Genomic DNA, 21,475 nt, shown 5'->3' on the forward strand with positions numbered 1-21,475 from the left:
TACTATTTTGACTATCAGAAGGATACCTAGAGTTTGGAGCATGCTTCTTAGCCAGGCTCCCCATGAACCAAACCAACTAAAATTAAATAGATCAAAGAATGAGCTAGATAAAGAGTCTGTTCGTTTTAAATAAACAGTCTCTTCCTTAGTCCTCTGCAACTGAATCTCTATAATGCCCACTGTGATGCATTTCTCCGTGGTCAACAAGAAATGCCAGCAAGTGCACAGATACTGCTGTTTAGCCAGTAAGTAATCTAGAGCAGTTCTATTATTTAGCGTAACTTTCATAAGAGAATATAAAGTCCATTATGTGATTGTAGCCTTTAGGGTAGAATCTGCTATAAAGCCTATCATGAGGGAGAAATTTCTAATCATTACCTCATTTACTTCAAACCATGGAAAAGGAGACCTAACAAATGATGCCTATTTAGAAGAATGAAGACTTATTGGAAATGTTCTCTTTAACCTATGATGTAGGTTAAGAGGAGTGGACCAGTGTCCTGTTTCTGACTGATTATGAGGCAACAAATGTGTCATTAAAATTTCTCACCTTCTCACCTGCATTAGGCCTTCATCTTTTATCTATTGTGGCATAAGATTATCCATGTATAAGGCTGGCTGCAAAATCCTTCACAAATGAAAGTATACCCTGTGAATGCACACAATAGACCCTCTTTTCACTTCTATTGCTCATGGAAGCATAAGCAAGAAAAAAATAGGTAAAACTCTCCTGATAGCAGAGAAGTCTTGATCCGTGATCTTGAGAAAAAGCTGTCTGTATCATGGATGCCATCTTCTTCTGGGGAGAAACTTTCCTGTTTAGCTTTACTTTAAGATTTCCAATGTGTGTACAGTTCCAAGAGTGGAGGGGCCCTTTTGAGTTGTGAGATTATTAGCTCAAAATTTCAAGGTCGCAAAGTTTTGCTGCAATGTAGATGTTAAGGGCAGCCTTTCTCTGGTATTCTCAGAAGATTCAATCTTGGGTTCTAGAATTTGAAGGGATTGATTTTCCTCAGTAAGTGGACTGAGAAGAGCTTTCCTTACCTGATGAAAATATACTTTGACAAATAGAGCTAATGTTATCAGCCCTCTTGCATGGGAAAGCTTTTATACAACCAGAAAACATGCGTTGAAAATGACAATTGAATGAAATCTTTCTATAAGTGTTTAAATGGCTCATCAGCTAGCAGAAATGTACCTGAAATTTTGGTTGTCTTTCCAGGAATATGGGTTTGACAAAGCAAACATTGGTTGTAAACTATTTTAGCAATATGGAACAGTCACCACACCAATTAATACCTTTTTTTTTAAAAAAATTTAAGTTCTAGGGTACATGTGCACAACGTGCAGATTTGTTATATAGGTATACATGTGCCATGTTGGTTTGCTGCACCCATTAACTTGTGATTTACATTAGGTATTTCTCCTCATGCTATCCCTCCCCCTGCCCCCCACCCCATGACAGGCCCCAGTATGTGATGTTCCTGCCCTGTGTCCAAGTGTTCTCATTGTTCAATTCCCAGTTATGAGTGAGAACATGCAGTGTTTGGTTTCCTGTCCTTGTGATAGTTTGCTCAGAATGATGGTTTCCAGCTTCATCCATGTCCCTGCAAAGGACGTGAACTCATTCTTTTTTATGACTGTGTCGTATTCCATGGTGTATATGGGCCACATTTTCTTGATCCAGTCTATTATTGTTGGACATTTGGGTTAGTTCCAAGTCTTTGCTATTGTGAATAGTGCTGCAGAAAATATATGTGTACATGTGTCTTTATAGTAGCATGGTTTATAATCCTTTGGGTATATACCCAGTAATGGGATCACTGGGTCAAATGGTATTACTGGTTCCAGATCCTTGAGGAATTGCCACACTATCTTCCACAATGGTTGAACTAGTTTACAGTCCCAACTACAGTGTAAAACCGTTCCTGTTTCTTCACATCCTCTCCAGCATCTGTTGCTTCCTGACTTTTTAATGATCGTCATTCTAACCGGTTTGATTTGCATTTCTCTGATGACCAGTGATGATGAGCATTTTTTCATGTGTCTGTTGGCTGCATAGATGTCTTCTTTTGAGAAGTGTCTGTTCATATTCTTTGCCCACTTTTTGGTGGGGTTGTTTGTTTTTTTCTTGTAAATTTGTTTAAGTTCTTTGTAGATTCTGGATATTAGTGCTTTGTCAGATGGGTAGATTGCAAAAATTTTCTCCCATTCTGTAGGTTGCCTGTTCACTCTGATGGTAGTTTCTTTTGCTGTGCAGAAGCTCTTTAGTTTAATTAGGTCTCATTTGTCAATTTTGGCTTTTGTTGCCATTGCTTTTGGTGTTTTAATCATGAAGTCCTTGCCCATGCCTATGTCCTGAGTGGTATTGCCTAGGTTTTCTTCTAGGGTTTTTATGGTTTTGGGTCTAACATTTAAGTCTCTAATCCATCTTGAATTAATTTTGTATAAGGTGTAAGGAAGGGATCCAGTTTCAACTTTCTGCATATGACTAGCCAGTTTTCCCAGCATCGTTTATTAAATAGGGAATCCTTACCCCATTTCTTGTTTTTGTCAGGTTTGTCAAAGGTTGGATGTTTGTAGATGTGTGGTGTTATATCTGAGGACTCTGTTCTGTTCCATTGGTCTATATCTCTGTTTTGGTACCAGTACCATGCTGTTTTGGTTACTGTAGCCTTGTAGTATAGTTTGAAGTCAGGTAGCGTGATGCCTCCAGTTTGTTCTTTTTGCTTAGGATTGTCTTGGCAATGCAGGTTCTTTTTTTGGTTCCATATGAACTTTAAAGTGGTTTTTTCCAATTCTGTGAAGAAAGTCATTGGTAGCTTGATGGTGATGGCATTGAATCTATAAATTACCTTGGGCAATGTGACCATTTTGACTATATTGATTCTTCCTATCCATGAGCATGGAATGTTATTCCATTTGTTTGTGTCTTCTTGTATTTCGTTGAGCAGTGGTTTGTAGTTCTCCTTGAAGAGGTCCTTCACATCCCTTGTAAGTTGGATTCCTAGGTATTTTGTTCTCTTTGAAGCAATTGAGAATGGGAGTTCACTCATGATTTGGCTCTCTGTCTGTTATTGGTGTATAGGAATGCTTGTGATTTTTGCACATTGACTTTGTATCCTGAGACTTTGCTGAAGTTGCTTATCATGTTAAGGAGATTTTGGGCTGAGACGATGGGGTTTTCTAAATATACAATCATGTCAGCTGTAAACAGGGACAATTTTATTTCCTCTTTTCCTAATTGAATACCCTTTATTTCTTTCTCCTGCCTGATTGCCCTGGCCAGAACTTCCAACACTGTGTTGAATAGGGCATCCCTGTCTTGTGCCAATTTTCAAAGGGAATGCTTCCAGTTTTTGCCCGTTCAGTATGACATTGGCTGTGGGTTTTCCATAAGTAGCTCTTACTATTTTGAGACACGTTCCATCAATACCTAGTTTATTTGAGCATGAAGTTTATAAGTTTATTATTAGCATAATGGGCTGTTGAATTTTGTAGAGGGCCTTTCTGCATCTATTGAGATAATTACGTGGTTTTTGTCATTGGTTCTGTTTATATGATGGATTTATGTTTATTGATTTGCGTATGTTGAACCAGCCTTGCATCCCAGGGATGAAAGTCGACTTGATCGTGGTGGATGACCTTTTTGATGTGCTGCTGGATTCGGTTTGCTGGTATTTTATTGAGGATTTTTGTGTCGATGTTCATAAGGGATATTGGTCTAAAATTTTTTTTTTTTGTTTTTGTGTCTCTGCCAGGCTTTGGTATCAGGATGATACTTGCCTCATAAAATGAGTTAGGGAGGATTCCTTCTTTTTCTGTTGGTTGGAATAGTTTCAGAAGGTATGGTACCAGCTCCTCTTTGTACCTATTATAGAATTCAGCTATGAATCCGTCTGGTCCTGGACGTTTTTTGGTTGGTAGACTCTTAATTATTGTCTCAATTTCAGAACCTGTATTGGTCTATTCAGAGATTCAACTTCTTCCTGGTTTAGTCTTGGGAGGGTGTATGTGTCCAGGAATTTATCAGTTTCTTCCAGATTTTCTGGTTTATTTGCATAGAGGTGTTTATAGTATTCTCTGATGGTAGTTTGTATTTCTGTGGGATTGGTGGTGATATCCCCCTTATAATTTTTTGTTGCATCTATTTGATTCTTCTGTCTTTTCTTCTTTATCAGTCTTGCTAGTGGTCTATCAATTTTGTTGATCTTTTCAAAAAACCAGCTCCTGGATTCATTGATTTTTTTGAAGGATTTTTTGTGTCTCTATCTCTTTCAGTTCTACTCTGATCTTAGTTATTTCTTGCCTTCTGTTAGCTTTTGAATATGTTTGCTCTTCTGATTTTTTTGAAGGATTTTTTGTGTCTCTATCTCTTTCAGTTCTACTCTGATCTTAGTTATTTCTTGCCTTCTGTTAGCTTTTGAATATGTTTGCTCTTGCTTCTCTAGTTCTTTTAATTGTGATGTTAGGGTGTCTATTTTAGATCTTTCCTGCTTTCTCTTGTGGGCATTTAGTGCTATAAATTTCCTTCTACACACTACTTTAAATGTGTCCCAGAGATTCTGGTATGTTGTGTCTTTGTTCTCATTGGTTTCAAAGAACATCTTTATTTCTGCCTTCATTTTGTTATGTACCCAGTAGTCATTCAGGAGCATATTGTTCGGTTTCCATGTAGTTGTGCAGTTTTGAGTGAGTTTCTTAATCCTGGGTTCTAGTTTGATTGCACTGTGGTCTGAGAGAGAGTTTGTTATGATTTCTGTTCTTGTACATTTGCTGAGGAGTGGTTTACTTCCAATTATGTGGTCAATTTTTGGATAGGTGTGATGTGGTGCTGAGAAGAATGTATTTTCTGTTGATTTGGGGTGGAGAGTTCTTTAGATGTCTATTAGGTACACTTGGTGCATAGCTGAGTTGAAGTCCTGGATATCCTTGTTAATCTTCTGTCTCGTTGATCTGTCTAATATTGATAGTGGGGTGTTAAAGTCTCACATTATGATGGTCTTGGGAGTCTAAGTCTGTGTGTAGGTCTCTAAGAACTTGCTTTATGAATCTGGGTGCTCCTGTATTGTGTGCATGTATATTTAGCATAGTTAGCTCTTCTTGTTGAATTGATCCCTTTACCATTATGTAATGGCCTTCTTTCTCTCCTTTGATCTTTGTTGATTTAAAGTCTGTTTTATCAGAGACTAGGATTGCAACCCCTGCTTTTTTTTTGCTTTCCATTTGTTTGGTAGATCTTCCTCCATCCCTTTATTTTGAGCCTATGTGTGTCTCTGCATGTGAGATGGGTCTCCTGAATACAGCACACTGATAGGTCTGGACGCTTTATCCAATTTGCCAGTCTGTGTCTTTTAATTGGGTCATTTAGGCCACTTACATTTAAGGTTAATATTGTTATGTGTGAATTTAATCATGTCGTGATGTTAGTTGGTTATTTTGCTCGTTAATTGATGCAGTTTCTTCCTAGCATTGATGGTCTTTACAAATTGGCATGTTTTTGCAGTGGCTGATACTGGTTGTTCCTTTCTATGTTTAGTGGTTCCTTCGGGAACTCTTTTAAGGCAGGCCTGGTGGTGACAAAATCGCTCAGCATTTGCTTGTCTGTAAAGGATTTTATTTCTCCTTTACTCGTGAAGCTTAATTTGGCTGGATATGAGATTCTGGGTTGAAAATTCTTTTCTTTAAGAATGTTGAATATTGGCCCCCACTCTCTTCTGGCTTGTAGAGTTTCTGCTGAGAGATCTGCTGTTAGTGTGATGGGCTTCCCTTTGTGGGTAACCTGACCTTTCTCTCTGGCTGCCCTTAACATTTTTTCTTTCATTTCAACCTTGGTGAATCTGACAATTATGTGTCTTGGAGTTGCTCTTCTCGAGGAGTATCTTTGTGGCATTCTCTATTTCCTGAATTTGAATGTTGGCCTGCCTTGCTAGGTTGGGGAAGTTCTCCTGGATAACATCCTGCAGAGTGTTTTCCAACTTGGTTCCATTCTCCCTGTCACTTTCAGGTGCACCAGTCAGACATAGATTTGGGCTTTTCACATAGTCCCATATTTCTTGGAGACTTTGTTCGTTTCTTTTTACTCCTTTTAATCTAAACTTATCTTCTCACTTTATTTCATTAATTTGATCTTCAATCACTGATACCCTTTCTTCCACTTGATCGAATCAGCTATTGAAGCTTGTGCACGTGTCAGGTAGTTCTTGTGCCATGGTTTTCAGCTCCCTGAGGTCATTTAAGGTCTTTTCTACACTGTTAATTCTAGTTAGCCATTCATCTAATCTTTTTTCAAGGTTTTTAGCTTCCTTGCCATGGGTTTGAATATCCTCCTTTACCTCCGAGAAGTTTGTTATTACCTACCTTCTGAAGCCTACTTCTTTCATCTCGTCAAACTCATTCTCTGCCAAGCTTGGTTCCATTGCTGGTGAGTAGCTGCAATTCTTTGGAGGAGAAGAGGCACTCTGGTTTTTAGAATTTTCAGCTTTTCTGCTCTGGTTTCTCCCCATCTTTGTGGTTTTATCTACCTTTCGTCTTTGATGTTGGTGACCTACAGATGGGTTTTTTGTTGTTGTTGTTGATGTTGATGCTGTTCCTTTCTGATTGTTAGTTTTCCTCCTAACAGTCAGGTCCCTCAGCTGCAGATCTGTTGGAGTATGCTGGAGGTCCACTCCAGATCCTGTTTGCCTGGGTATCACCAGCGGAGGTTGCAGAACAGCAAATATCACAGAACACCAAATATTGCTGCCTGATCCTTCCCCTGGAAGCTTCATCCCAGAGGGGCACCTGCCTGTGTGAGGTGTCAGTCGGCCCTTCCTGGGAGGTGTCTCCCAGTTAGGCTACTCGGAGAGTAGCAGTCTTGAGGAGGCAGTCTATCTGTTTTCAGAGCCCAAACACCATGCTGGGAGAACCACTGCTCTCTTTAGAGCTGTCAGACAGGGACTTTTAAGTCTGCAGAAGTTTCTGCTGCCTTTTGTTCAGCTATGCCCTGCCCCCGGAGGTGGAGTCTACAGAGGCAGCAGGCCTTGCTGAGCTGCAGTGGGCTCCACCCAGTTCAAGCTTCCCCTGGCCGCCTTGTTTACCTACTTAAACCTCAGCAATGGCTGACGCCCCTCCCCTTGTCAGACTGCTACCTTGCAGGTTGATCTCAGACTGCTGCACTAGTAGTGAGCAAGGCTCTGTGGGAATGGGACCCAGCTAGCCAGGCGTGGGATATAATCTCCTGGTGTGCCGTTTGCTGAGACCATTGGAAAAGGGCAGTATTTGGGTGGGAGTGTCCCATTTTTCCACGTACAATCCATCCTGGCTTCCCTTGGCTAGGAAAGGGAAATCCCCCAACCCCTTGCGCTTCCCAGGTGAGGTGGTGCGCGCCCCCCCCCCAGCCCCCGCTTCAGCTTGCCCTCCATGGGCTGTGCCCACTGTCCAACCAGTCCCAGTGAGATGACCCAGGTAGCTCACTTGGAAATGCAGAAATCACCCGTCTTCTGCATCGCTCAAACTGGGAGCTGCAGATCGGAGCTGTTCCTATTCAGCCATCTTCCAATTAATACATTTTGTAATTTGGATAATTTTATCTCTTCCATGATGAATCATAGAATGCAGAGCTTTTAATGACAAAAACTTTAAGGACTCAGGAAGCACAAGGTGGCTGTCCAGGTTCTCCATGACTCCATGCTTAATGTTGGACTTAATGTCCTCTTAAATAACAGTTGTTTCTCCAGTTTAGATTTACACCTCCGATAACTGAAAGTTCTAGGTAATTTAACTTGGATCATGGAGTTCGTTCACATTGCATATATATAAACAATTTCAGTACTGTCTGGTTTAGAATGAAAATCTGGCAAAATATTTTCTTAGTGTTGAATCTTTTTGTCCTGCTTGGGTTTGCAGTTTTATAAACTAGTCAGTCTGTTCATTAAAATTCTGGGAATTCTTTTTTTTTTTTGAGTTGTAGTCTAGCTCTGTTGTCCAGGCTGGAGTGCAGTGGCATGATCTCAGCTCAGCGCAACCTCTGTCTCCCAGGTTCAAGCGACTCTCCTGCCTCAGCCTCCTGGGTAGCTGGGATTACAGGTGCCTGCCACCACGTTCAGCTAATTTTTGTATTTTTAGAAGAGATGGGGTTCACTGTGTTGGCCAGGCTGGTCTCAAACTCCTGACCTCGTGATCCACCTGCCTCGGCCTCCCAAAGTGCTGGGAGTACAAGCGTGAGCCACTGCGCTCAGCCTTAAGTTCTGGGAATCCTTACCCCATCCAAATGATATGATCCTAAAGTTACCAGAAACCCATATTCAAGAGTGCTTGTTGGGGTCCTTTCTATCCTTTCATGCACCTCCTTAAAGATACGATACTCTAGGATTTTAGGTGCTTGTAAAGTTTTCAGTAACTGCATTAAAATTAAGCAATTAACTCTGGAAATAACTTTAAATGATTATAGTTAAAGACATAATTGACAAGGAAATTTTGTCGTTTATATGGCCTACAATAACTTAATATAATAGCCATAAATATGACTGATAGCATATGCCCAGACATACTAAAATTTTAGAAATCACATATAATTTTGGAACATATGTTAGTAACATATTCATTAAAATATAACTTGAAGATTAAAGATCATTTCTTGTTTGACAATGCTTCCCGTGTAATTTAACCTTTCAAATAATCCTGTTTATCTCTCTTTTGGCTGCTTCAGGTGCCCTCTGTAGCATCCCAGATGTTGAAAGAGACTTAATTTTGACCTGAAATTTGATTTTGGGAAGCCCGTCAAATTGTCAAGGGTTTTATTACACTTGACTAAGATTGGATCACAGGTCACCATAAAATAATGGTCATTCATTTAGCCAAAGTGATATTTACAAGACTTTTTTTTTTTTTTTTTAAAAGAATAAACCTGTACTCTTTGATAGAGGAGACTCAGTCTTTCAATTATAAGACCTAAGACAGCATGATGAACCCGTCTCTTCTTTCTCCTCCTTTTTTTTTCCTTTTTGCAGTTTACTCAGTGCATGAATGAAAATATTTTACTGTGTCTTATTAATAAATGCTACACAAAATTTTTGTTCAAAAGAGAAATCAAATTTTACTTTTTTGTTAGTGTATTATAAATACTAAAGCTAATTTTAATAAAATCTCATAAATAAATTTATCAAATCTGTCTAAAATTTTAACTCTTAGTAACCTTAATTTCTGATGAAAACCCTAGAAAATAATTTTGAACTAATTTTATATCAGTATTTGTAGATAAAAACTATTTTTATATCTTTTTAGAAAGATTGTTCTTCAAATTATTGTTTTTCAACAGATCTAAATATATGTAGTTTTTCTGTATCATATAAACATAATGTTAATGTATATAGACAAACTAATGTTTAATAATTAATATTTCAATATTTTAACTTACAAATGACTCAGACATTTTATGATTATTACTTAATTTAACGTAACATGACCTGAAGATTTTAAATTACTGAAAAGAATTTTGAAAGTATGACACAGGTACTCTCCTTAATGTTTTCCCTTAGTCATTCTGGGTGCCAGGTAGCCTTATGTTACTCAGGAGGCCTATGAAGGTCAAGGCCTCTCTGAGTCCTGACATACCAGGTGCAGAGGTCAGAACAGAAGACAGAGTTGTGAAGAGTGTATCTGGAGGATTCAACCCCTCCCCAAATAGCCTGTAGGCAAGCAGGAAAGCAGGGGAGAAGGGAGCATATTGGGCTTGGTTCTGGCTTGTAGCTGGTGGTCTAGGCACTAAGAACATGCCTCTAGGCTGAGCATGGTGTTCACACCTGTAATCCCAGCACTTTGGGAGGCCGAGGCAGGCGAATCATGAAGTCAGGAGATCGAGACCATCCTGGCTAACACCATGAAACCTTGTCTCTACTAAAAAATACAAAAAATTAGCTGGGCGTGGTGGTGGGCACCTGTAGTCCCAGCTACTCGAGAGGCTGAGGCAGGAGAATGGCTTGAACCCAGAAGGCGGAGCTTGCAGTGAGCCGAGATTGCACCACTGCACTCCAGGCTGGGTGACAGAGGAAGACTCTCTCTAAATAAAAAAAAAGAACATGCCTCTTGACCTCGTCATGTCCATATACGCAGACCCCCAAATCCAGAGGCTCTAAACCAAAAACAGCTCACAGTCAAACAAATATCTTGTTATATTTAACTGATAATTTTGAAGCCATTCCTATTTTAGCAACAATTTTAGAATTAGCTTTATTTACCAAATATTATCACAGACGCATAACACACATGGACATGAAAGATTTTCATTTGCTGGCTTTTAAATAGTTTTTCTTTTCCCTATTTGGTCTATTAATCTTCCACTTACTTGTTTCATTGCCCTAAGCAATTGTTAACCAGGCAACAAATTTGCATTTCTAAAATAACAACTCTTAGGCCAAACAACAAAGATTGTATTCCGTAAGTACATAGCTAAGATTTTAGGCCTAAATATTGTATCATCATTTGTTCAAACCAAGGAAAAAATGGTGCTCCCATAAAAATTCAGTTAAGACAAGATGGCCAGAAAGACACCTTAATCAAAGATATTACTTATGCCAATTTAAAACAATGGTAAGAGTTTCTAATATACACAGGCAGACATCCTTAAAAATGGTGGTTTCCTTAATAGATGTAAATTTCTTTTACAGAAGAGTTTCAAGATAGCCAATTAAATTCCAGGAAGTCATATTTTGGTTCAGTTGGTGTTCTTAATTTAGCTACTGTTTGTTAGCTAAAATTACTGAGTTAAGAGTGGAGCCCATTAAGGAATAGGGTGAAGAAAGCATCCTCTATGCCTGGACTCAGTGTAGTTGCATCTGAAAAAGAAGCAAGCCTATTTTGCCTGAGGGCATGCCTTTTATGAACACTTTATCTAGGATAGCTTTCTTTTCACCTTTGGGTCAGGATAGTAACTAAGCCAAAAGATTAGCACATTTAATTTTTCTTATCAATTAGTTGCTTAAGCTTTTTATTTACCTTTAATAAAGAGTCTTTTAATAAAAATATTGACAAATTTGCTCGGGGGCTCACGCCTGTAATCCCAGAACTTTGGGAGGCTGAGGGGGGCAGATCACGAGGTCAGGAGGTTGAGACCATCCTGGCTAACATGGTGAAACCCCATCTCTACTAAAAATACAAAAATGGAGTGAGAGCCCATCTCAAAAAAGAAAAAAAATTGAAAAATTTTAGAAGCTTCTGCAGGTCAATAGGCATCCCTAGATGAGACTATTTGGGGTATCTTCATTTTCAAATGTACATCTTTGGTTCAGTGTTGTTCATTTGGAACACTCCACATTTGTAACTTATCTTTAGTAAGATTTTGCCATTTCTGTAAGACTTTGCTGCTGCTGGGGCCTAATACTTATGCACATGTAAGCTGGAAGGTACTCAGTTCTTCAGAAACTAAAGTTCCCATTTTTACCTCAAATATTGGCTTTGGCTCTCAGATCTCCTTGGTCAACCTAGCCAATGACTTTTCCCTACCTAAGTGTGCAAGAAAAATGAAACAAAGGGAGTAGAACACAGAAATTTCTGCAAATTTCCAAAAGCCAAAGTTTATACGCCCTGCAATATTTCCATTTACTACCAGTTTCTTTTTGACCTAGTCAGATATAAGAAGCCCCCAACTGGATACAAGATAATTATTGGATTCAGTCTGATCCTAGACCCAGTCCAGTTTCTGCCATGACTTCCAAACCCAGTCTGGATCAGAAATTTGCTCAAAGAAACTTGGAGAGCTCAAAACACAAATATGTGGAGCTTCTGAATCTGAGAGAGAACTTACCATGATCCCCAGTTGCTGTGAGAGAGCAATGGGCACAATAGGCCTAGTGGGTACCTCGCTTGGTCACTCAGCTCTCGTGGGGGTTGTTAGAAGCTCTACTTTGGATCCCACTTCTGACACCATCTGTTAAAAGAAAAACCTTAGCCAAATTAAATTTAACAGCATTTAATTGAACAAAGAACAATCTGTGAGTTGGGCAGCCTCTTGAGCCAGAGTAGGCTCAGAGAGACTCCAGTGCAGCCATGTAGTAGAAGATTTATAGACAGAAAAATGAAAGAGATGTACAGAAAATGGAATGAGGTACAGAAACAGCTGAATTGGTTACAACTCAGCGTTCAACCCATTTGAAAACAGTTTGATCAGCTGGCCACCTTTGACCAAAACTCGATGATTGGCACAAGGAAAGGTTACAGTCTGTTTACACCTCCATTAATGTTATAGTTCACTATGTACAGATGAAACTTTTAGGCTGAACTTAAAATATGTAAGGAGGCAGCTTTAGGCTAACCTTGATTTAACAGTTCAGAATGAATTTGCAATTTCTGTAGGGATAAACCAGGTGACTCCTGGAGCTGCTTTTTCTGGTTTCTTGGAGGCTAGAACTCTCTTCAGGTTAATACCGTATGTGTTTCCCTCACCCGTGTGGCTGGTTTGGTTGTGATTCCTCCTCAGCTTCCTGGCACCTCACTGATTTTACTACCATTTAGAATCCAGAAAGCCTTCATCCTCCATCAGGGTCAGCAGGCAAATTTAAGCCTTTATCTTTGTTTCTTATTCTATTGGTGTATAAAACCTATTGTTGGCTGGGCGCAGTGGCTCACGCCTATAATCCCAGCACTTTGGGAGGCCGAGGTGGGTGGATCACCTGAGGTTAGGAGTTTGAGACCAGCCTGGCCAACATGGGGAACCCCTGTCTCTACTAAAAATAAAAAAATTAGCTGGGCGTGGTGGCGGGCGCCTGTAATCCCAGCTACTCGGGAGGCTGAGACAGGAGAATCGCTTGAACCCAGGAGTCAGAGTGCAGTGTGTGGAAATAGAGCAACTGAACTCCATCCTGGGCAACAGAGTGAGACTCTGTCTCAAAAAAAAAAAAAACAAAAAAAAAACAAACTACTGTTAATTAACCACTTGTAGGGGGCATGGAACATGGAACTGAATAGAAATGATTCTCCTTCAAGAAATCCTCCAATGATGATTTTTCTTCTTTTGAGTATTAAAAGACAAACTTAAGGCAATTTAAATTTAATGGACTTTAATTGAGCAAAGAATACCTCAGGTGTTGGGCAGCCCTCACAACCACCAGAGGAGGTTCAGAGTGCTCTGTTCTTCAACATGAGCAGGCAACATTTATGGATAGACAATGCAAGTGAGGTACAGAAACAGCTTACTTCCTGGCAGCTCAGCATTTACTTTGCTTGAACATGGTCTGATCACTTGGCTGCCTATGATTGGCTGAATATCAGCTACTATGATTGGCCAGGCTGAGAAAGGCAAAAGGGAGGGTAAAAAAAATCTTTACTCATCTTAGGCTCTCCAACTGGGGCTTTATAAATTAGACTGGCCAAAGACTAATTAGCAAGAGGAAAAACAAGCAGAAATTTATTAACATATGCATTGCTCATGTACACATGGGAGTATTCCACAATGAGTGACTCAAAAGGGTAGTTGGACCTTGGGCTAACATAGCATTTTAGGTGAAATGAAAGAAAATGGGTTTTGGGCTTCTTTGCACAGAAGGCAAGTTATGGGAAGGTGACCAGAAAAAGTGTGGTAAACAGGGGTTGCTTAGTAATGTTTGTTACGGTGATTTAAGTTGAGGCCTTCTCCATTGAAAAGAGCTAAGGGTACTCCTCTTCCTGATAAAGTGGGGGAGACTTTTTTTTAATAAATGGAGATTTCTTTTTTAAATGATGACCTGTTTATAGAGCTTTTCTGGCTAGTTCCCTATGACCTTTAGCTCAAAATAATCCATATGCCAAAGAGTCCTGTTTGAGGTGGCATATTCTGGTACCCTGCAGTGGAAAACATATTCTTGAAACTGTTTTCTTTGGGGAAATTGTCGTTGACAGGATCCATGGAGAGTAAAATCTTTACAGAGTGCGAGGACCACATTCCCTGAAAGTTGTTAAATGGTGGACAACTGGGCAGCAGGATACAATACATAGTGCCTGGTTCTAAAGATTTGGTTTAGGTTCTAAAGGTCTGGTTTGAATACTCAGTTCTCTACCTTGAGTACTGTGTGATTTTGGGGAAATTTCTGTAAATTTTGTTTGAACTTAGGGTGCTTCTATTCTAAAATGGAAGTAAAAATATATTCTTACAATCTCAGTGTATGTTGGTAAATTCTTCTGGATAAACCCAAAACAAATAAATGCTCCTATATAAATTTATAAATAAATAAGTACACATACATATATATTTAGATGTTTTTAGTGATTGAGTACTACCCAGTTTGAGGACTATTGCATTTGCTTTATGATAATTTAAACTTTTCCTTAACTTTTACATTTTGGATTAACGAATGATGATTCTTTATGGAGAAAGTTGCTTTCTGAATCCTTTTGCTTTCTAACACATCTTTTAATCATAATATTCTTGCTCTATATCTATAAAATACAGACAAATACTCTTTTCTCATTTGGAAAGAACTAGAAAGGAAGCACATGCAGTCTATTAAATGCAGAGTATTTTTCTGTGTTTGGAAGGAGATTCTTCTTGGCAGACTTCAAATAAAAACATTTTCTGGCCAGGTGTGATGGCTCACGCCTGTAATCCCAGCACTTTGGGAGGCTGAGGCAGGCGGATCACAAGGTCAGGAGGTCGAGACCATCCTGGCTAACACGTTGAAACCCCGTCTCTACTAAAAATACAAAAAATTAGCCAGTTGTTGTGGCAGGCACCTGTAGTCCCAGCTGTTTGGGAGGCTGAGCCAGGAGAATGGCGTGAACCAGGCAGGTGGAGCTTGCAGTGAGCGGAGATTGCACCACTGCACTCCAGCCTGGGTGACAGTATGAGACTCCATCTCAAAAAAAGAAGAAGAAGAAAAAAAATTTCCTATTTACTTCTTGAGGGAAGCTTAGGAAATTTCTCAGTTAATTGGAATGTAATTAGGGGCTTGAGTATTTTGAGAGTTGGGGCAGGAACATTAATTGCTTGAAAGTATTGGGGATTTTTTTTTCTTAGACACTTTGAGTCATTTCTTTGCTCTATTAGTGTTTATAAATGCAGATAACTTATTTATTTCAGAGCTGAAATTAGAGGGTTTTGTTGTTATTTAAATAATTACACTTTACTCAGATATAATCTGTCTAATAAAAATAGAATATAAAATGTCCTCCAGGGTAGTATTTTGTCTTATGGTGTAGTTTAGCTGAGATGTAAATTGTTTTAACTGTACTGGCTTTCTGTGTCATCAGTATGCTAATTTTTCACAACACATAATATTTTAGTGCTTTGCCATTATAATTTCCCTAAAATTGAATTACTTAGAATTGGAGTAGTGGATGAGAACAAATTAAGCTTTTTAGTGTACACAAATACAAAGTAATCCTTTTTTTTTCCTTAGGAACTTTGGGTAATGTGGAACATGGGAACCAATATCAGATGAAATTGATGTATGAACATAATCTTCAGAGAACAGCCTGCAATATGACCTATGGATCATTTGGTGGTATAAAAGGTAATTTGCTTTTAATCATGAGTATGCTATTTCAAGTGACAGATTTAGAATATTTGGTCATAGAAAACAGAGGATTAAGTGGTTTGACTCTCAGAAAGAGTTAAAATAGACATTTTATTGAAACCTTTGTATCCAAATGCCCAAGCAAGTCTATGGCCATACCACCCTGAACGTGCCTGATCTTGTCTGATCTTGGAAGCTAATCAGGGTTGGGCCTGGTTACTACTCGGATGGGAGACCAAATACCCAATCAAAGTAATAAAAAAAGAAAACTTTAAACATTGGATGTCTTTGATTTTTATATAACCAGCACATTTTTATGTGGTCTATAGAAACATTTCTAAAACTGCCTTTTCTACAGATTTTCTCTTTTATGTATAAGCTGACTGAAACTGAGCTTTTTTTGTGTGTGTTGGAACTGTGGTACCTGACTGTCTCTCTCAGTGGAAAAAAATGGTTGACCTCATTGACGGGAAGTCATTGCTCTACCTGCTACAGGCAGGATAAAGCTGCAAACACCTCTCTCCACTCTACCCATATCCAGGGCTGCTGCACAGGGTTGTGTGGGTTGTTTCTGCACAGGGCAGCTGGAAGAGTGGGGGATGTGGGGCTGAAATACAGACTTGATCTTGCTCATCAAGCCATGCTTTCTGGCTTGGAGTAAACCTACCCAGAGGAAGGGGTGATTTTTCTATGTTTCACAAAGACATCACCTTTATCTAGTACTGGCTCAGTGAGACTGGGTTCCTCCCACCTTGGCAGAGGGGTGTCTTTTTCTAATTAGCACAAAGGCCACCCTCATTGTGTCCACTCAGTCTCAGAGCTTCCAGAATCACCAGGGCTTGGTGCTTGCTTGTGTACACTCTTGCTGTTGGCATGGGAGGGCTCTTATTTCCAAACCACCTTCTCTCCCTGCACCATGACAGGGTGGTAGAGGAGCTGGTGGTGCTGGATTGAGGATAGGAAGCCAGCTGGTGACACTTACCCATGTGATTGTGTGACTCTGTGTGTGTATATATCTGTTCTTGTGCCACCAGCAGAGCATGTAACTAGGGATTTTATAATATCTTAGCTCTTCCTGAACTCATGTTTTATGAGTTTTTTGTTTAGCTGTTGGATTATATTTTTCCTTAGCAACATGAGAAAATGACTTTATTTTGGAAGTATGATTCGTTTGTGTGAACTCAGTTATTTTGTATTAATACATCCAAAGACAAGGAATAGTTGAATTTGAGCATACCAAGCAGCATCAGGGATATTTTTGGTGTTGATATGCAAATAAATATTTTGCATAACTGAAGTGATATGAAACAAAACCCCTGGTTAGGTGGGAGGACTGCTCGAGTAACAGGAATGTTTGGATTACTTGAACAATAAGGAGGTATCTAGAGTAAGTTGAAGAGAGAAATTTAGATGAGAGGAGAGTCTGTCAGTGAAGTGCTTCCTCAGCTTTTAGAACTGATTTTTACTGTTCTTTGAAAAAATGTCTGACCTGATTCGGGAACCTAGGCCTCCCTTGTTTAATTAGCTATTTTCAATTCACTTTCCCCTACTGAATCTCCAAGAAGCAAATTGCTAAATTCCATACATCATAAAAAAAATTATGACATGAGAAAAAAGTGCTTTGGCCAAATAAAAGTGTTTTTTGATAGCATAACAGTGGTTCTTTAGATCACATCAAATGTTATATAGCGGGGGTCCCCAGACCCCGAGCTACAGACGTGTAGTGGTCCATGACCTGTTAGGAACTGGGTTGCACAGCAGGAGGTGAGAGAGCAAAGCTTCATCTGTATTTACAGCCACTCCCCATTGCTTGCATTAGCCTGAGCTCCACCTCCTGTCAGATCCGGGTGCATTAGATTCTCACAGGAGCACACACTCTATTGTGAACTGTGCATGCGAGGGATCTAGGTTGTGTGCTCTTATGCAAATCTAATGCCTGATCATCTGTCCTTGCCTCCCATCATGCCGAGATGGGACCATCTAGTTGCAGGAAAACAAGATCAGGGCTTCTACTGATCCTACGTTGTGTTGAGTTGTACGATAATTTCATTATATATTACAATGTAATAATAATAGAAATAAAGTGCACAATAAATGTAATGTGCCGAGTCTTCCCCCTTCCTGGTCTGTGGAAAAATTGTCTTCCACAAAACTGGTCCTTGATGCCAAAAAGGTTGGGGACTGCTATTATACAGATTGCAGTGTACTTTTAATTTTATTATCAGATCAAGTTAACCCTGTTGGATACAGTGAGTTCTAAATTTCTCTTGAAAGAATCAGTCTGTCAGTATGTTCAGTTCTTTGACCTCCATTTTAAAGTTTAACTTCCTTGTAGTTTCAGTAAACAGCCTTTTCCACCAGTTTTAATCAGTAGTTTACATCTGTTCCTCTGGTCACCTGCTCTGTCCTGATTTATCCTGGTCACCTGCTTTGACCTCAGTCACCCTGGTTGCCTGCTCTGACCTAAGTCACCTTTAGTTACCTGTTCCATAACCATCTTTCCCACCAAACTGCTCACCCTGCCACTCTGGCTCATACGCCTGTTCTCTTTAAAATAGCCAGTCAGAATTAGCTTAGACTGTGCAGTCCAACCCTAGCCAATAGGGGAACGACACAGCAGTAGGGGCTACCTGTGTCAGGAATAAGAATCCCTTCCTCTCCCTTGTTCAGGTGTATTCCTGCCATTGCTCCATCTGCGAGTCGCACCCTTCTATAGATATAAAATTACCTTGCTGAGAAAATTCTTTTTTGTTTTTGAGACAGAGTCTTGCTCTGTCATCAGGCTGGAGTGCAGTGGTGTGATCTTGGCTCACTGCAACCTCCGACTCCCAGGTTCAAGCAATTCTTCTACCTCAGCGTCCCGAGTAGCGGGGATTACAGGCATATGCCATCACGCCCAGTTAATTTTTGTATTTTTAGTAGAGACGGGGTTTCACCATGTTGGCCAGGATGGTCTCAATCTCCTGACCTCGTGATCCTCCCGCCTCAGCCTTCCAAAGTGCTAGGATTACAGGTGTGAGCCACTGCGCCCAGCCGAGAAAATTCTTTATCTGAGCGCTAGTTGTTCTTTTCGGCACAGAGGAACAAGCATTTGTTTGTAACAATCTGGTGGTCTCCCCTGGAGAACGGGTCTCCGGTTGCCTCTTGTGGGGAGACATGTCCCACTGCCTTGTTGCGGTAGCCTAAGGGTGACAGACTGGGGACCCACCCGGTGTGACGAATAAAATCAGACTCTCAGCAATGCAGAAAGAAACTGGCTGGCGACCTGGGGGAAAGGATCATCACATACTGTGGCAACCAGGTAACTGTGTGCACAGAGCAAGGTAAGACACATCATAAAGGCGACAAAGTATTTCCTTGCTGCTTGCGATATTCAGGGGCTGAATGTGCGTGTGAATGATCACAAGCACTCCTACTTGTGGTGCTGCTTGTGTGAGTGGTACTAAGCACTACTGCTGTGTGGAGTGAGTGGGTCCTATCTGTGATTCCGTGCTCACCTCATATGGCTTAGGGCGGATCCTGCCGTGGGATTTGTACCAGCATGCCGGTGCCAAGAGGGACTTAGATCTCCTCCAGGGGAGCTGCCAGAGTGGACGAAGTGCAAGAAGGGTGCAAGGAGCCTCCAGCAGATGGGACTAAAGGATAGGCAAGACATTTCTAATACGAGAAATTGAACCTAATAGCCCTAGGAAACCTCTAGAGAGTAATAGGTGAGACATTTCTATATACTTCTTTATACCTGGAAATCCCAAAGTGCTGGGATTACAGGCATGAGGCATCACGCTCAGCCAAATCTTTTATTGTTTTTATATAACTTGAAAATCCTGTTTGAGACAGAAAGCCAGTTTTCATCTTTGCATTAGTACATTATTGATGTCAAACCCAATTCTTGATAAAAACTTATGGACGAAACGATCCAATTTTAATTAGTTTGATCATAAGATTCTTATAAACCTTGTATATAACCCTTAATACCTTTTTTGTTGTTGTTGTTAGAAAGCTGATCAGTGGATAAGCTTTTTGATGTGCTGCTGAATCCGGTTTGCCAGTATTTTATTGAGGATTTTTGCATCGATGTTCATCAGGGATATTGGTCTAAAATTCTCTTTTTTTGTTGTGTCTCTGCCAGGCTTTGGTATCAGGATGATGTTGGCCTCATAAAATGAGTTAGGGAGGATTCCCTCTTTTTCTATTGATTGGAATAGTTTCAGAAGGAATGGTACCAGCTCCTCCTTGTACCTCTGGTAGAATTCAGCTGTGAATCCATCTGGTCCTGGACTTTTTTTGGTTGGTAGGCTATTAATTTTTGCCTCAACTTCAGAGCCTGCTATTGGTCTATTCAGGGATTCAACTTCTTCCTGGTTTAGTCTTGGAAGAGTGTAAGTGTCCAGGAAATTATCCATTTCTTCTAGATTTTCTAGTTTATTTGCGTAGAGGTGTTTATAGTATTCTCTGATGGTAGTTTGTATTTCTGTGGGGTCGGTGGTGATATCCCCTTTATCATTTTTTATTGCATCTATTTGATTCTTCTCTCTTTTATTCTTTATTAGTCTTGCTAGCGGTCTGTCAATTTTGTTGATCTTTTCAAAAAACCAACTCCTGGATTCATTGATTTTTTGGAGGGTTTTTTGTGTCTCTATCTCCTTCAGTTCTGCTCTGATCTTAGTTATTTCTTGCCTTCTGCTAGCTTTCGAATGTGTTTGCTCTTGCTTTTCTAGTTCTTTTAATTGTGATGTTAGAGTGTCAATTTTAGATCTTTCCTGCTTTCTCTTGTGGGCATTTAGTGCTATAAATTTCCCTCTACACACTGCTTTAAATGTGTCCCAGAGATTCTGGTATGTTGTATCTTTGTTCTCATTGGTTTCAAAGAACATCTTTATTTCTGCCTTCATTTCGTTATGCACCCAGTAGTCATTCAGGAGCAGGTTATTCAGTTTCCATGTAGTTGAGCGGTTTTGATTGAGTTTCTTAGTCCTGAGTTCTAGTTTGATTGCACTGTGGTCTGAGAGACAGTTTGTTATAATTTCTGTTCTTGTACATTTGCTGAGGAGTGCTTTACTTCCAATTATGTGGTCAATTTTGGAATAAGTGCGATGTGGTGCTGAGAAGAATGTATATTCTGTTGAACCATGATCAAGTGGGCTTCATCCCTGGGATGCAAGGCTGGTTCAACATTCGCAAATCAATAAACATAATCCAGCATATAAACAGAACCAAAGACAAGAACCACATGATTATCTCAATAGATGCAGAAAAGGCTTTTGACAAAATTCAACAACCCTTCATGCTAAAAACGCTCAATAAATTAGGTATTGATGGAACGTATCTCAAAATAATAAGAGCTATTTATGACAAACCCACAGCCAATATCATACTGAATGGGCAAAAACTGGAAAAATTCCCTTTGAAAACTGGGACAAGACAGGGATGCCCTCTCTCACCACTCCTATTCAACATAGTGTTGGAAGTTCTGGCTAGGGCAATCAGGCAAGAGAAAGAAATCAAGGGTATTCAGTTGGGAAAAGAAGAAGTCAAATTGTCCCTGTTTGCAGATGACATGATTGTATATTTAGAAAAGCCCATTGTCTCAGCCCAAAATCTCCTTAAGCTGATAAGCAACTTCAGCAAAGTCTCAGGATACAAAATTAATGTGCAAAAATCACAAGCATTCGTATACACCAGTAACAGACAAACAGAGAGCCAAATCATGAATGAACTTCCATTCACAATCGCTTCAAAGAGAATAAAATACCTAGGAATCCAACTTACAAGGGATGTAAAGGACCTCTTCAAGGAGAACTACAAACCACTGCTCAGTGAAATAAAAGAGGACACAAACAAATGGAAGAACATACCATGCTCATGGATAGGAAGAATCAATATCGTGAAAATGGCCATACTGCCCAAGGTTATTTACAGATTCAATGCCATCCCCATCAAGCTACCGATGAGTTTCTTCACAGAATTGGAAAGAACTGCTTTAAAGTTCATATGGAACCAAAAAAGAGCCT

General features: G+C 39.8%; 1 protein-coding gene across 12 annotated transcripts in view; it reads left to right on the top strand.

Moving 5' to 3' along the window:
- The window catches only part of BBS9 (Bardet-Biedl syndrome 9), a 583,258-nt gene that overhangs the window by 97,671 nt on the left and 464,112 nt on the right, over positions 1–21,475 (top strand). For all 12 annotated transcript variants that reach the window (XR_002520717.2, XM_021935217.2, XM_021935215.2 and 9 more), the window contains one exon: positions 15,348–15,461. Coding sequence is in view for 11 of the 12 variants with exons in the window: in XM_021935217.2 (XP_021790909.1) it covers positions 15,348–15,461 (114 nt within the window). In the remaining variant the exon portion in view is untranslated. The remainder of the gene's footprint in view (positions 1–15,347; positions 15,462–21,475) is intronic.

Source organism: Papio anubis, chromosome 4 (genome assembly GCF_008728515.1).
Source record: "Papio anubis isolate 15944 chromosome 4, Panubis1.0, whole genome shotgun sequence".
NCBI classification, from domain to species: Eukaryota; Metazoa; Chordata; class Mammalia; order Primates; family Cercopithecidae; genus Papio; species Papio anubis.